The sequence below is a fragment of the Hylobates moloch genome, unplaced genomic scaffold (genome assembly GCF_009828535.3).
Source record: "Hylobates moloch isolate HMO894 unplaced genomic scaffold, HMol_V3 SCAFFOLD_29, whole genome shotgun sequence".
Lineage (NCBI taxonomy): Eukaryota > Metazoa > Chordata > Mammalia > Primates > Hylobatidae > Hylobates > Hylobates moloch.
The window spans coordinates 2868355-2884006 of NW_026652304.1; the positions used below are offsets into that span (position 1 = coordinate 2868355).

Below are 15652 nucleotides of genomic sequence, written 5' to 3' on the forward strand. Positions count from 1 at the left end.
GCACATGTGCACCAGGATTGCATCAGTGTGACTAATGTGCAACTGCACATGTGCACCAGGATTGCATCAGTGTGAGTAATGTGCTACTGCACATGTACACTAGGAGTAAGAAGTAACTCACAGATTGTGTTTTGTATTCTAAGCTAAATTAGAGTCATCTTGTCTTCAGGGTTTGGATATTTTCTCGTTTCCTTGAGTACTTTAAATATTTTCTCCTTTTTGAGTAGGACTGTTAAAACAATTATAAAATTTCCTACTTGAGCTCAGGTCCCTTAGTTGGGTGGGAAACGAGAGGAAACACTGTTCTCTTTTACAGAACATATCCCATGTGAAGCTTTTCTGACCCCTGATGCGAACTTTGAGGCAGGAATTGTATTATGACCTTGAATCTTCTATTGCTTTACACTGAGAGATTCAAGGATGTGGCCCCTCCCCTTCCGGTCTGAGCAGCACTTCCCTTTCCCATTGCCTAATCAGCTGGCATTTTAACCCACTGCATCCACAGAGACACATATGCATGGAAGAGAAATTACTCCAATAATTTCACTCATACTTTCCAGGCACTGGTCTGGAAAAATCCAGTTGAAAAAAGTGTGGGTAAAAATATCTCTACCATTGTGCAGAAGTCAGACATTTTGGTGGTAGGAAAATGCACTAAAAAAGAAAACGATTCCACCTTCCTTTGCCTTGCTGTTGTATGAATCCCATGATTTCGCTCCCTAAATTACATTGCAAGGAGAAGAAAAAGCGTGGCCCAAAGAATTTCTTTTGTCTTCAGACATGTGTTAGTTGCTCTGTAAAGTCCCCCTCAGACAAAATTAATTGCACATTCCTCAGCATTCTCAAAGCATTCTGTTCCTTCCTTGATTATGTGGCTTATTGCCTCTGTTGTACAATGGTGTCATTCATCCTTACACTATTAGACTAGTCCAGGGTTTCATACAGAGTAATGACTCAATGTAGGTATACTGAATAAAGAAAAAAGTTGAAGGAAAAAGGAAAGTTTTACTCTGATCTTCTGAAGGAAGGAGAGAGCTTAGATGATTTTAATCTCCTAAGAAACAATTGAATGTCTAAAATCAGACATTCAATATGGAGGAATGATCTTTATTTCCTCACTCTTCATTCTTAAAGAAAGGCTCAAATTACAGTTTAGGTAATGTTTCTGTATTCCAAGAGAGGGGTACTTTCTTTTTAAAACTTGGCATTTCTTTTTTGGTTTGCAGTAAAACACGTTGTTGGATTTTAGGGGGCTGGTTCAAATGAGGAAAGTGGTTTCTTTTGACTAACCCAGTTTCCTGACCTTGTGGTTGTTTATTCCAGACACCAAATCAGAGACTTAAATTTCTAGGTTATCATAGGGATTGTAAGAGAAAGAGATATTTGGGTATCAAAAAGAACACAAAAATAAAATTTCAATTGTATTCCAAAACATTTCATGATGGAAGATTTTGTGAAACAGCAATTTAAATCTAGAAATATACCAATACTGAACAAAGACAGGACAAGGAAAGAAATTACATACTATTGTCATTTATGAACATGCCTGAAAAAATTTTTTTTTTTAATTTTAATAATTTTTAAAAATTCTCTTAAAAATATAAATAAATTGGGCTAGGCACAGTGGCTCCCCGCTGTAATCCCAGTACTTTGGGAGGCTGAGGTGGGTGGATCGAGGAGTTCGTGACCAGCCTGGCCAAAACAGTGAAACCCCATCTCTACAAAAACACAAAAATCAGCTGGGCGTGGTGGCCTGTGCCTGTAGTCCCAGCTACTTGGGAGGCTGAGGCAGGAGAATTGCTTAATCCGGGAGATGGAGGCTGCAGTGACCCAAGATAGTGCCATTGCCCTCCAGCCTGAATGACAGAGTGAGACTGTGTCTCAAAAAAAAAAAAAAAAAAAAAAAAATCAAACTAATCAGTGCCTAAATATACAAAACATCATGACTGGGTAGGGTTTATTCTAGTAATGTTACATATAATTCAAATCAGGTCCCCTATTAATATTTACCACATTATGAATAGAAAGAGTAAAATCATATGCTAACTTTATTAAAGGCATACTAAGCAATGAATAAAACTCAATATTCACAATAAAATCTTAGCAAAAGAGGAAAAAAGTGTTTGTCTAAATCCATAGCAAACATCACACTTAAGGGTAAAACATTCCTGCTAATGCCAAAAAGAAGATAAGGGTGCCAATGTCTAAACAATATTGTATAGGAAGACTCACCTAAAGCAATAAGACACGAAAAAGACAATAAAGCGTAGAAGAATTGTAAAAGATGACAAAAAGGCTTCCTCATTTTCAGACATCGTTGTCTACACAGAAATCCAAGAGATCTATGAACCACTCTTAGAACAGGGAAGTTGAGAAAGTTTGTTACAGTATTGACATAAAAATCAAAAGCATTGCTAGATGAGAATAATAGCCAATTTAAACAATAGAGAAAATGTTCTAGTCCTAATAACATCAAAAGCTGTAGGTATCTAGGAATAGTTTTAAAAGTTACACGTATTTAAAAAAACATAAAAGTTACATGTATGAATGTGATGGAGAAATTAGAAAACATTAAAGGAAATTTGAAAAGTCTTGCTTGAAGACATGTTTATGGATGGGATGACAGTAATGTAAAGATGTCAATTCTGTTGAAATTAATCTATAAAATTTAATGCAATTTCAATAAAAATCCCAATAGAGTTCAAAGAAATAACAAATTAAAAAAAATTCCTTGACAGTGCAGACTCAAGAAAAGCTAAGCCAGTGTTGAACAAGAACAACGTATGTGGGCTTGATCATCAGAACAGTGGGGTATGGGATACGAATGGGCGGGCCAGTGAAAGAGAACACAGACCCACACATCCATGTAAGTCTTGTGATTTTTCTTTTTATTTTTTGAGATGGAGTCTCGCTCTGTCGCGGAGGCTGAAGTGCAGTGGCGACATTTTGGCTCACTGCAGCCTCTGCCTCCTGGGCTCAAGCAATTCTCCTGCCTCAGCCTCCTGAGTAGCTGGGATTACAGGCACTCGCCACCACGCCTGGCTAATTTTTGTATTTTTGGTAAAGACAGGGTTTCACCGTATTAGCCAGGCTGGTCTCAAACTCCTAACCTCAGGTGATCCACCTGCCTTGGCCTACCAAAGTGCGGGGATTACAGACGTGAGCCACTGCACCCAGCCAAGAGAAGTACTTTTCAAATCAGTGGCTAGCCATATGAAAATAAGAGTTTAGATCCCCTACTACACACCATGCCTCCATCAGTGTTAGGCATATTAAGGACAAATGTGAAAGACAAAATTTTAAGACTTTTAGAAAAAAAGAGTATATTTATGACCTGAGATTGAAAGGACTTTCTTTAAAAACACAACACAAAACCTACATACTATAAAAAGTATACTTAGTGTAGTCAAACTTACACATTATACAACTTATTTTCAAATAAACCATAATTAAAGTTAAAAGGCATGTCTCATGGTAGGAGATATTTACATCTCACATAATCTGCAAAGATCACTAGCCAGAATTCATCAAGGACTCCTATACAACAATAAGAAAAAGAAATATCCCAATAGAATGGGCAATGCATATGAGCCAGAAAACTGCAGAGGAAATCAAAATGGCCAAGAAGAAAAGATGCTCAATCTTAATGCAATTGGCAAAATGCAGAGATAGATCATCACCAATGGATAATACACAGCAGTTAAATGAACTAGAGCTATAAATCCCAAAAACAATGTTGAGTGAAAATAACCTGTAAGTTGACACCACGTATGCCATGTTTGAAATAGGTGAAAGCATGTGACTTCTTTTATTTTTTGAGACGGGGTGTTGCTCTGTTGCCTAGGCTGGAGAGCGGTGGTGCCATCATAGCTCATTGCAGTCTCAAACTCCTGGGCTCAAGTGATCCTCCTGCCTCAGTCTCCTGTGTAGTAGGACCACAGGCATGTGCCACCATGTCCTGCTAACTTTTTGATTTTTTGTAGAGATGGGATTTCGCCACGTTGCCCAGGCTGGTCTCAAACTCCTTGGCTCAAGCAGTCCTCCCACCTGGGCCTCCCACAGCATGTTACGCATTTTAAATAAATACTTGTATATATAGTAATGGCAACAAAACCATGCTTGGGAAAGAAACACCAAGTTTTGGATGGCAGTTCCAGCATAGTTGTGTACTAAGCCAGATTACACTGGCTTCCCTGAGCCAATTCTGCACATCTCTTCTTAATTCCATGTTCAGTGATGTTGTGTTAGTAACTTGAAATCTGCCGTGATGGGAGTGTTTATACCACAGAAATCAAAAAACATTATAAATTCCAGATCCTCCCTCCCCTTTCCCCAAGCTGGAGAACTGGTTTACCAACACATCAGGGTGCCATTCTCCACAGAGCAGAATGTGACTGGGGAAGGGTATATAACTGGATTCAATAATGTTTATAATATCTTTATGCTTCAAACAAATGTTAAAGCAAATAAGGCACAAAGAAAGGAGTAATATGACAAACTCCCATGAGCCACGCCCGACTCTTTGACGGAATGTCTTTCTGTGATTTTCTGTATTTTGGAAATCTTTATTGAAAAAAGAAACCTAGTCAGTTGAATTTTTCAGGCCAGCATAATACCATTTCTTTACGCCCTCTTTAATTTTAGATTTAAGTCTTGCCTAGTTGGCCACATATATTATTTTGAAAAACTTGGACCTGAACTAATAGGAGCTGAAAGTTATTATTTCAAGCCCCAACCACAGATTCGCCCGATAGGTGTATCTTTGAAATCGATACACCTGTTGATTGGTTGAACCCGGGAGGCGGAGGTTGCAATGAACCAAGATTGCACCACTGCACTCCAGCCTGGGCGACACAGTGAAATTCTGTCTCAAACAAACAAACAAACAAACAAACAAAAAACAAAAGAGAGAGAGAGAGACAGAGAAAAGAACAGAGATGTAATTCAGGAATGTAAATCTCAGTCATCTAACTTCTGCAGACTGGGGTCCACTGCAAAGATCTCTTCTTGCTAACTTCATTCATTCATTCATTCATTCATTCATTCATTCATTCATTCATTCATTCGAGATGGAGTCTCACTCTGTTGCCCAGACTGGAGTGCAGTGGCGCTATCTCGGCTCACCACAACCTCCACCTCCCGGGTTCAAGTGATTCTCCTGCCTCAGCCTCCCAAGTAGCTGGGATTACAGGCATGTGCCACAACACCCAGCTAATTTTATTTGTATTTTTAGTAGAGATAGGGTCTTGCCATGCTGACCAGGCTGGTCTGGAACTCCTGACCTCAAGTGATCTGCCCACCTCGGCCTCCCAAAGTGCTGGGATTACAGGTGTAAGCTACCATGCCCAGCCTCATTCTTATCTTTCTTTAAATTAGGAGACACATAAAGATTTAAACTCTAGCGATTAAGAGCCCCTCCTGGAGTAAGCCGCAACTTCATGAACCAGAGAAGCAGGGCTCCACTCTGGCAGGAGGGCACATGGCTGAATGCCTGGGGTTTGGAGACAGAGAGGCTCAGATAATGCATATGAAATGAAAATGCATCTAAAGCTCTATGGCCTCTGGCATGGAGCAAGCACTCTACAAATATGCCTCACCACCAACTCACAGCCAAACCACAGAAGACCTAGGCCAGGGGCCTCCCAAGATCTAGCCCTCTTGCCTCTTTCTGGGTTACAGGGCCATTAGTGGGCTCTGGAAGGAGAAACTATGCAGGGGCTCACAGGATTTTATCATCAGCGATTGCGCAGTGAGGGCTGGCTTTCACACCAGCACATTACTAATGAACAGGTACACTCTGGATTCTCTAACTCAGTTTCTATGCCCTTTCTCTATTTTCTTTTTATTTTATCTAGACTGTGTGTCTCAACCATGGCTGCACATTCCAAACACCTGAGGAGCTTTGAAAAATTCTGATGTTCTGGCCCCACCTCAACCAACGAGTCAGAATTTCTGAAGGTAGGATCCAGCTTCCCAGGTGATTCCAGTGGGTAGCCCAGGTTGAGAAATACTGATGCAAAATACACAAACTGTTTTTCAAACTCTGAGTCAAACGAAAAAAGTTCTGGTGCAACACTGACACTTCCTACATCCTAGGCTTTCAGAATTAAAGGATAAGTTATTTCAAGTCAAGGAACATTTCTCCCAGAGGTCAGGCTTGTGCTAGGTGTTGGGATTCAAGGGTGACAAAGGATATGTGAACCCTGCCCTCAAGGAGCTTGCATTTACCAATTTTAGTAAGCCAAGATGGGTAGGACTGAGTTTGCATTTATAGCTGAGTCACAAAATGACAGGGCATTGCAGAATTTTATAATGGGATTTCACTGTCACAAAATCAAGAGCATCATGGGCTTGTATTTTGGTACTTCCTCTGTGCTGGCACTTTAGGTTTATCAGTTCACAGGAGCTTCACTGTAACCATATAAGAGAGATTTTCCTATTTCCGTTTCTTCCTTCAATACAAGTTTGGATGCCTCCTATGGGCCAGACACCATTTTAGAGACTTAGACAGTAACAAAACAGACTCCTGTCCTTGTGGAGCAAGTGTTTTGTGAGTCAGGGTGGAGAGGAAAGGAACGACAGGAATGATATAAAAGTCAATCATATAGTATGTTAAAAATTGATGAGTGCCATGAGAAAAAGGAAAAGCGGAGGAGGTAAGGTATGTGTGGATACTCAGGGAGCCTCAGCCAGAAGAAGGATTTGAGTAAAGACTTGACATACAGGGGTTAGTTAATTTCATTCCATTTAAAGATTCACCCAACACATATAGGGGGCTTTGCTGGGATGCAAACTCACATATGTTGAACACCAGCTTCTGTGCTCTTAACAAGCCTACTAGCTTGTCTTTCTTTTTCTTTCTTTTTTTTTTTTTTTTGAGATGGAGTCTTGCTCTGTCACCCTGGCTGGACAGATTGCAGTGGTGCAATCTTGGCTCACTCAACTTCTACCTCCTGGGTTCAAGCAATTCTCCTGTCTCAGCCTCCTGAGTAGCTGGGGTTACAGGTGTGCACCACCATACCTGGCTAATTTTTGTATTTTTAGTAGAGATGGGGTTTTACCATATTGGCCAGGCTGGTCTCAAACTCCTAATCTCAAGTGATCTGTCCACCTCGGCCTACCAAAGTGCTGGGATTACAGGTGTGAGCCACCATGTCTGGCCCTAACTTTTCTTTCAAGAAGTATTGATATAATAACTTATTCACTCACTCTCTGTCTTGTTTACTATTTTAATTTTCTAGCCTAGTGTCTGCTACATACTTACATTTTTAATTAAACTGATTATTTAAAATTATCAATTCAATTGAATTAATATGTTATGACCTGAAGTATGTATTGTGTGTTTACTGTGTCCAGCCCACTCCCCAGGTAGAAGAAAAGTTATAGAAAATTCAGTGTAGCTGGGGATCCTAGAGACTAAGCAAGTATATATTCTTGGATGTCCTGTTCATGTCATATTGCGGAAGAAAAGATGTCGCTGCCCCACCAGGGCAAATAGGTTTCTTCTCTGAGTCAGGAGGATGGAGAGACAGAGAATATGGAATACATGTGAGACTTATAAGGAAATAAGGATACTTCTAAGTAGAAAGCTTCTTGGCACAATAGCCCACAAAAATGGATGAAGCTGAGTCAGGGGTTACAGGTAGAGTTTCTTAGGCTGCATTCATCTGAGAAATTTTCATAATGCTCCTATGTGAGAACGATCTTTTGGATATTAACTTACCTATTGAAGTGGTAGATATCCTGTATGTTTCCGAAAAGGGCTGATCTTTCTTCGGTCCCCAGGGGAAGTTTTGTTTGGTCCCTGATGCAGTCAAGGTAATCCTGTGAGATCAATGAGAAGGATGCCTTCAACATTCCTGTCCTTTCCAAGTCATCTTTAATTATGCCCAGTGAATCTTTCATATCTGTTTCAAGTAATTATTATACTAATGTGCTCATTAAATCTGAGAGTACACAGTTGCTCTCTTATTACTGGCCCTAATACTCACCTATTTATAGAACGAAGAGTTTTAGCAAAGAGAAAGAGTATGGTATACATTCTGTCTACTCCCTAAATATATTAGAGCTTCCCTAGATGGGGCTACAATGACCATAGTGCCGATAACGTCAGTTTTGGTATAACCACATCGTCTGCTGTTTCTTTGACTGATTTGTATGATAAAAACATACTCTAATTCATATAGTGAAAAACCAGAAATAAAAATTCTGAACGGACAGAATTGTTTTAAACATAACCTTTAAGTCACAAAACTATCTGTTGTTAAACTATAGAACCAAATTCTTTTTCAAATACCAACTTATTTTTTTAAGTGAAAAAAAAAAAAGCATATAACTTACTATGCTGTGTTAATGAGCCACAGAAAACTCTCAATTGATTTTGTATGTTTTAACATAGAAACAGCTCCCAAACAGACCTGCTGTGGATTCAGACCCATCGTGGGTTAAACTGACATGGCTTTGAAGCTATTTGAACTGCTGAGGAAGAGGAAAGCTGCTTTCTGCCTCTCGTGTGCTAAAGAGTTCATAACTGAGTGTTCCCCTTTCTCTAGCAAGACTTGAAAAAGGATTCTGTAGGAGGCAGGAAAACAATAAAAAGTGAAAACAGCTGAAATAACGTAAAATAAAAAATAAATATAGTCCTTGCCCTAGGCTGAACAATGAAGTATGGCTCCCTCCCAAATGTAACATGGCAATCTGCAGCATTTAGAGGAAGTAACCCTGTGAAAAGCCAGGCAGACCATGAAAATCCCAGCACCGCAGCCGCATTCCAATGTCCGACAGCAAACACTGTTGTGTTTAGATGCAGCTAGAGAAAGGAGAAGCTGAAATGCAAGAACCATTAGATAATTGTTTCTTATACCTTTTATTAATCCACCTTCATTCTCTCATGTTCTTTTGGTTCCTCCGATGCAAAATAGGCAGGGCTTTCATCATTAACTTTCTCAAGTGGTACATTTCACAGTTTGCATCCAATTAGGTTTCGTTCTAGTTCTTTCATACTAAAATCATTGTCATGCATAAACCAATGTTCATAAACCTTTTTTCAAAACAAGTTTTGTGGTAACACCTTTTCTTCTTAAGAAAGTAGTCACCTCAGTAAGAAACTAGATTCAAAAGATTTAAAAGTAGTTGGCATTAAAATCCCCAAATAGCTTGGCCTATTCTCCTTACTGTTATAAATGGAACAATCGTAAGAGCTTGAGTACCTGCATAGGACAGACAGGCCCAAAAAGGGCCCCAAAAAGAAAAACAAATGGAGGCCAGGATTGAAAGAATGGTACATTTTGAACAACACATAAAACCTACACTCTCTCAAAATAAAGAAATATATTCATTGATATTTCTGTTAAATTACACATGGTCCAAAAGGATGGACTAATACTCAACGTGCAGTGAATGTCTGTATTTAATAGCAGCTTAAGACTTTGCTGGACATTTTGGAGGGCATATTGTACACAAAATTAAGAAGGTAAAACAGAAGGATGTAGATGGGCATGAGCCACACCAGCATGGCAGGATGAGGGGCGGGGCGGGGGTGGAGGGTGCAAGCCACATTCACCTGGCTGAATTCAGAGGCTCCGCAGTGGGGCTTAAAGAGAGAATGAACAATCCTTTCTCTCACTTCAAGTGCAAAGCTTGCTCATTTGCAGAAACCTGATACTAAATTCTTCATGTGAGAGAAAGATTGAGTTAAGGGGCTTAAAGAATTTCATCTGGGGTTACAGACAAAGAACCATGGCCTGCATCCAACAACTGATGGCCCATCGCCAGCTCAAAGAGTTTCAAAAACCTCAGAGTCCATGGCAGAGAAACTAAATTTGAAAAGTTGCTTGTTTTCAGAAATTACTGAGAAAACAGATCGTGAGGAGTCCACATTTTTGTGGACCACTCTAGAAAACAGATCAAAGTTGTATGGTCATAACTTGTTCCCCCCACTGATCATAAGTACATCTTTTAAATATAATACTTTAACCCTAGACTAGTTCCTGAAAACTAAGGCAGCATGCCCTGTATTTGCAGCTGTAATCATCTGTAGTGTAGCCAAAATGAGTGGTTTGAAGCTCAGTGATAATAACAGTTCATTCTGCACCCGAAATGACAGAGTAAGGACACCAACGAAACTTATTAGAGCCTGTCATGCTGCTTATTAATTTTATTAGCTTGATGTCAGCACCTATGGTTACCCTACTGTTAACAACTATGAAGGATCAATTTAAAACTTTTGCACTGAAAACAATTATTCTCCAAGAGGATCAAAGAATTTAGCTTGGCGAGGAAAGAAGCAGAGAGTACACACAAAAAACGGCTTTTCACCATTTGAATGATTTTCTGTGATTTAAAATTTCCCCTATTTATTTTCTAATCAGTTTATGTCCTTAAGATCTCTATCATTATAAGATTTGCACATAAGTAGCCTCCTCTAATCAACTTTTTCATTCCTTGTAATATCTGTTATTGAAAATATCCAAGTAGATATCCAAGTAGATCTGACTTGGTCCTATTCAAAGTATGGGAAGTGGGCAGGAGCCAATTTGCAAACTGTTTGCTGCTGATCTACAAGCAGATAAGTACAGACATCAAGTAAGCATGCAGAAACTTTTTACAGTAGTTTACAGAATGATTTAATATCAATCTAATAATAAATTTGTGCTTGTACTTTGTACATCTTATTCTAACTTTTCTAGTATTCTTTTTTAAATTGGATTTTACAGAAGAATTGGTGTGTGACAGATGGAAAGAAAACACACACACTTGCCGCTCACCATGGATAGTTTGAGAAGCTCTGATCCACATAACCACCCAGCAGGGACACGCTATAGAAAGAAGAACTGAGACAGAAGGCAAATTCAGCGCCCTTGGGAGCTTACCTTATTTCTATGAAATGCCCAGAAATAGGTTAGTTAATGGCTCCTCCACTTCCCTTCTTCTTCTGATATCACATTAAAATTTTTTTTTTTTTTTTTTTTTTTGAGACAGAGTCTCGCTCTGTCGCCCAAGCTGGAGTGCAGTGGCACGATCTTGGCTCACTACGACCTCCACCTCCCAAGTTCAAGCGATTCTCCTGCCTCAGGCCCCTCGAGTGGCTGAGATTGCACGCACGTGCCATCATGCCCGGCTAATTTTTGTATTTTTAGTAGAGATGGGATTTCGCCATGTTGGCTAGGCTGGTCTCAAACTCCTGACCTCAGGTGATCCACCTGCCTTGGCCTCCCAAAATGCTGGGATTACAGGTGTAAGCCACTGCACCTGGCCCTGAGAAATAATCTTTTTTCATTTCTCCAACCCCTCTACCCTTTCTAGAAAGTAGTCTGTTTATCCAAAAATTTGCCTTTCAAATTTCATGTATTACATTGGGATGCCTCTGAAACTAGATTAACTTACATGTGCATAGTAATTTACAGTTTAAAAGCACATTAACATTCATTTATACAAGCCTTCCTCCCATCTTTTTATTTTGAGGATGTAAGAATGTGTGCCAAGCACTGTTTTACAGGATAAGAATTAAAAAAAAAAAAAGAATAAAACATGATCCCTTCCCCCAGCAAGCTCCCTGTATAGTTGAAGAGCCAAGTGTAAACAAATAAATAGAATACAGTGTTTTGGCAGCAAGACTGATAGAGATTCAGTTCACAAGAGAGGGCAGGAAAGGCGGAAGCGGTCAGTTCCAGGGAGGGGAGAGGCTTCACAGGGAAGGTGAGGGTGGAGCTGAATCTTGAAGGATGGAGTTTCAACACAGCGAAAGGAAGGAGACAACATCTAGGAGGCCAGAAATGGGTAAACAAAGGCACAGGGTAACAAAAAGGACACTAAAAGGAGTTGAAAAGGGCTAGATTTCAGGCCAGCCAGATGTCAGGGTTGAGACCAGCTGGACAGAGCAGGGCGTGCACCTAAACACACAGACCCTTGAGGGTGGGGCTGCACTGCTAGATGAGGCTAAATGGGGGCCGGGACAGGTCATGCAGAATCTTCCACGCTACATAGCTGGTGGTAACCACTGAAGGGTGTGGTGAGATTAAAGATGGTTCCATCATCAATAAAGAAAACAGGGCCGGGTGCAGTGGCTCATGCCTGTAATCCCAACACTTTGGGAGGCAAACGCAGGTGGATCATCTGAGGTCAGGAGTTCAAGACCAGCCTGGGCAACGTGGTGAAACCCCATCTCTACTAAAAATACAAAAATTAGCAGGGCATGGTGGCAGGCACCTGTAATCTCAGCTACTCAGGAGGCTGAGGCAGGAGAATCGCTTGAACCCTGGAGGCAAAGGTTGCAATGAGCTGAGATTGCACCATTGCACTCCGGCCTGGGCAACAAGAGCTAAATTCTGTCTTTAAAAAAAAAAAAAAAGAAAAGAAAAAGAAAATAGGAGAGAAGCTATAAAACTGCTGGGGAGGCTGGTTAGGTGATGCACGCAGCAGGACAGGTATGTGCAGACCAACTCCTAACCCTGAGTCAGGTGGAGAGGAGAGGTATTTAATGGGATGTGGAGAATAATAGAAGCACGGAGTCCAGGGTGACAGCATGGTTGAAGTGACTGATCAGCCATGTGGGCTTTCGGTGGAAGGAAGTCTGGGGCTCCTCTCTCTTCGTCACTTCCCACCCTAAGGAGGAAGCTGCTGTTTCGCCAGCTCCCAGGAAGGATGCTTTCTCATCCACTGTGGCATGAGTGAGTTAAAGTCAATGAGTACATGAGGACCCATCTGCCTCCTCTTCCTTTTGGCTGTAGCATGGAGACAGCTGGGCTGCTCCCTCCAGGGAAAAGGACCCATTGGCTTCCCTCCTCTGATTTTCCTTCCTAGGTGGCTGGTGAGGTAAAACCAAGCCAGGGCCAGCTCTAACAGGCCCCATCTGCGGAGGCCTGGGCAGGGCTGTTCTGAGGTTTGGTACCCCCTGGACTGAACTTCTTCAAGCCAAGATGAAAGGTTGAAAGGCATCTCTGGGGGTTTGTGGTGAAAGGAGACAGGCCTACTTTTGGCCTAGTTCATCCAGATTGTAGATTTCCATGTGCTCAGGCTGGCTCATTTTGTTCTTGCTAAGGCCCAAGCTCTAAGAAGAAATATGGGTTTGATTTTCCAGCCATTGTCCTTTGCACAAAGAGTGCCCTTACAGAACATCGTGACTGAAAAGATATTGGTTAAGGGCCGGGCACAGTGGCTCATGCCTGTAATCCCCACACTTTGGGAGGCTGAGGCAGGTGGATCACCTGAAGTTAGGAGTTCCAGAGCAGCCTGGCCCAGCATGGTGAAACTCCGTCTCTACTAAAAACACAAAAATATTAACCAAGTGTGGTGGTGGGCAGCTGTAATCCCAGCTACTTGGGAGGCTGAGGCAGGGGAATTGCTTGAACCTGGGATGCGGAGGTTGCAGTGAGTTGAGATTGTGCCATTGCACTCCAGCCTGGGTAACAAGAACAAAGCTCCGTCTCAAAAAAAAAAAAAAAAAAGAAAGAAAGAAAGAAATGATGAGGGTATGAGCTTTATCCTTCCTGTTGGTGCTCAAAGGAGAATGAGGGAGAAAAACACGTAAAAGAAGTTCATTTAAGTGCTACAAGAATTATTTACAAAGTACTGTGAGAGTACAGAAGAACATACTGCAGATGAAAGAAGCCCTTTATCTTTCTTCCAAATAAGCCACTGAACAGAGTATAGTAAAATGTCCTGCTGTAGCCTATAGATAAAAGTATCAGAAGTCTAATCTTAAGTGAATCTCTTTTCTCTTCTTTCTCTGTGCACATCTAGGGAGGAGGAAGGTACAGCCAAAGAAAAGGGATCTGGGGAATGGTGGTCTCCGGCCACTGCATTAGGCTGGATACAAAAGCTCTTACTGTGGAGACAAAGTATTCCCTGGGTCCATACAGTCTAGACCCCACACCACAGAGAAATGTTCTGAAAATCCAACGTAGAAGGAATGGGACACGATCTTTCTGGCAATAGCTTTGGGCAGGAGGAAGGACCGGGAAGAAAGGGAAGAAAGAAAAAGAGAGGGTTGGGCCGGGCATAGTGGCTCATGCCTGTAATCTCAGCACTTTTGGAGGCCAAGGCAGGCAGGTTATCAGAGGTCAGCAGCTCGAGACCAGCCTGGCCAACATGGCGAAACCCCATCTCTACTAAAAATACAAAAAAACAAAACAAAAAAAAAAAAATTAGCCCGGCTTGGTGGCGGGCACCTGTAATCCCAGCTACTTGGGAGGCTGAGGCAGGAGAATCGCTTGAACCCGGGAGGCAGAGGTTGAAGTGAGCTGAGATTGTGCCACTGCACTCCAGCCTGGGCAACAGAGTGAGACTCCAAAAAAAAAAAGGAAAAAGAGAGAAAGAGCGGGGAAGACAAAGGGGGAAGAAAGATACGACATAGAGGCTGATCTTACTGGTAATGTGTGGAACTCTGTTAATGGCTCTGAGATGCCTGAGTAAAAGAATAAAAAACTGGGTGGCTTCAGCCTCATTTACCGTCTATAATACTTGCAGTACATAAACCATTGGTACAAAATGTCAGGAATGGCCTTCTTGTTAAGCTGTGACAGATGATACATGCGCCTTTTCAGTCTCCCCTCTATTGTTTTCCTACTTCCTCCTGAAAGGGGGAGAGCTGGGAGCTTTCTCATAGTGAGGAGATGGGCCAGCCAGGCCTAGGAAGGGGCAGGAGGTGGCAGCTCTTCCCAGAAAAAGAAACTTGAAACAGGAATTCTGTTAAAAATAGAAATGATGAGTAGAAAGAGAAATACATCTTTGTTTGAAGACAATTAGGAATATTTGTTTGGTTTTCCCCTAAAGATTTTAAGCACAAACACATTTATGAACAAGATATTAAGAAATAGAATTAGTATTAATATGTTAAAGTTCTTAAAGCAACTGGACGCCCATCTTTTCCTACACTTCTGACAATCATTACCGAAATCAATTGTCTTAGGCCAGGTGTGGTGGCTCACCCCTGCATCCCAGCACTTTGGGAGGCCAAGACAGGTGGATCACCTGAGGTCAGGAGTTCCAGACCAGCCTGAAACCCCATCTCTACAAAAATACAAAAATTGGCTGGGCACGGTGGCTCACGCTTGTAATCCCAGCACTTTGGGAGGCCGAGGCAGGTGGATCACGAGGTCAGGGGATCGAGACCACGGTGAAACTCTGTCTCTACTAAAAATACAAAAAAATTAGCTGGGCGTGGTGGTGGGCGCCTGTAGTCCCAGCTACTCGGAGAGGCTGAGGCAGGAGAATGGCGTGAACCCGGGAGGCGGAGCTTGCAGTGAGCCAAGATTGCGCCACTGCACTCCAACCTGGGCGACAGAGCGAGACTCTGTCTCAAAAAAAAAAAACAAAAACAAAAATACAAAAATTAGCTGAGTGTGGTGGCACACGCCTGTAATATCAGCTGCTCGGGAGGCTGAGGCAGGACAATCGCTTGAACCTGGGAGGTGGAGGTTGTAGTGAGCCGAGATCGCACCACTGCACTCCAGCCTGGGCAGATCACAAGGTCAAGTAATTGAGACCATCCTGGCCAACACGGTGAAACCTCCTCTCTACTAAAAATACAAAAATTGCTGGGCATGGTGGCGCGTTCCTGTAGTCCCAGCTACTTGGGAGGCTGAGTCAGGAGAATCGCTTGAACCCGGGAGGTGGAGGTTGCAGTGAGCCATGATTGTGCCACTGCACTCCA

At 41.8% G+C, this 15652-nt stretch overlaps 1 protein-coding gene across 3 annotated transcripts in view; it reads right to left on the minus strand.

Annotated features, from left to right (window-relative positions):
* Nucleotides 1-15652, minus strand: part of LOC116463220 (pleckstrin homology domain-containing family G member 1) — a 247426-nt gene that overhangs the window by 65058 nt on the left and 166716 nt on the right. For all 3 annotated transcript variants that reach the window (XM_032146223.2, XM_032146225.2, XM_032146224.2), the window contains one exon: nucleotides 7724-7824. In XM_032146223.2, coding sequence (XP_032002114.1) covers nucleotides 7724-7824 — 101 coding nt within the window. The remainder of the gene's footprint in view (nucleotides 1-7723; nucleotides 7825-15652) is intronic.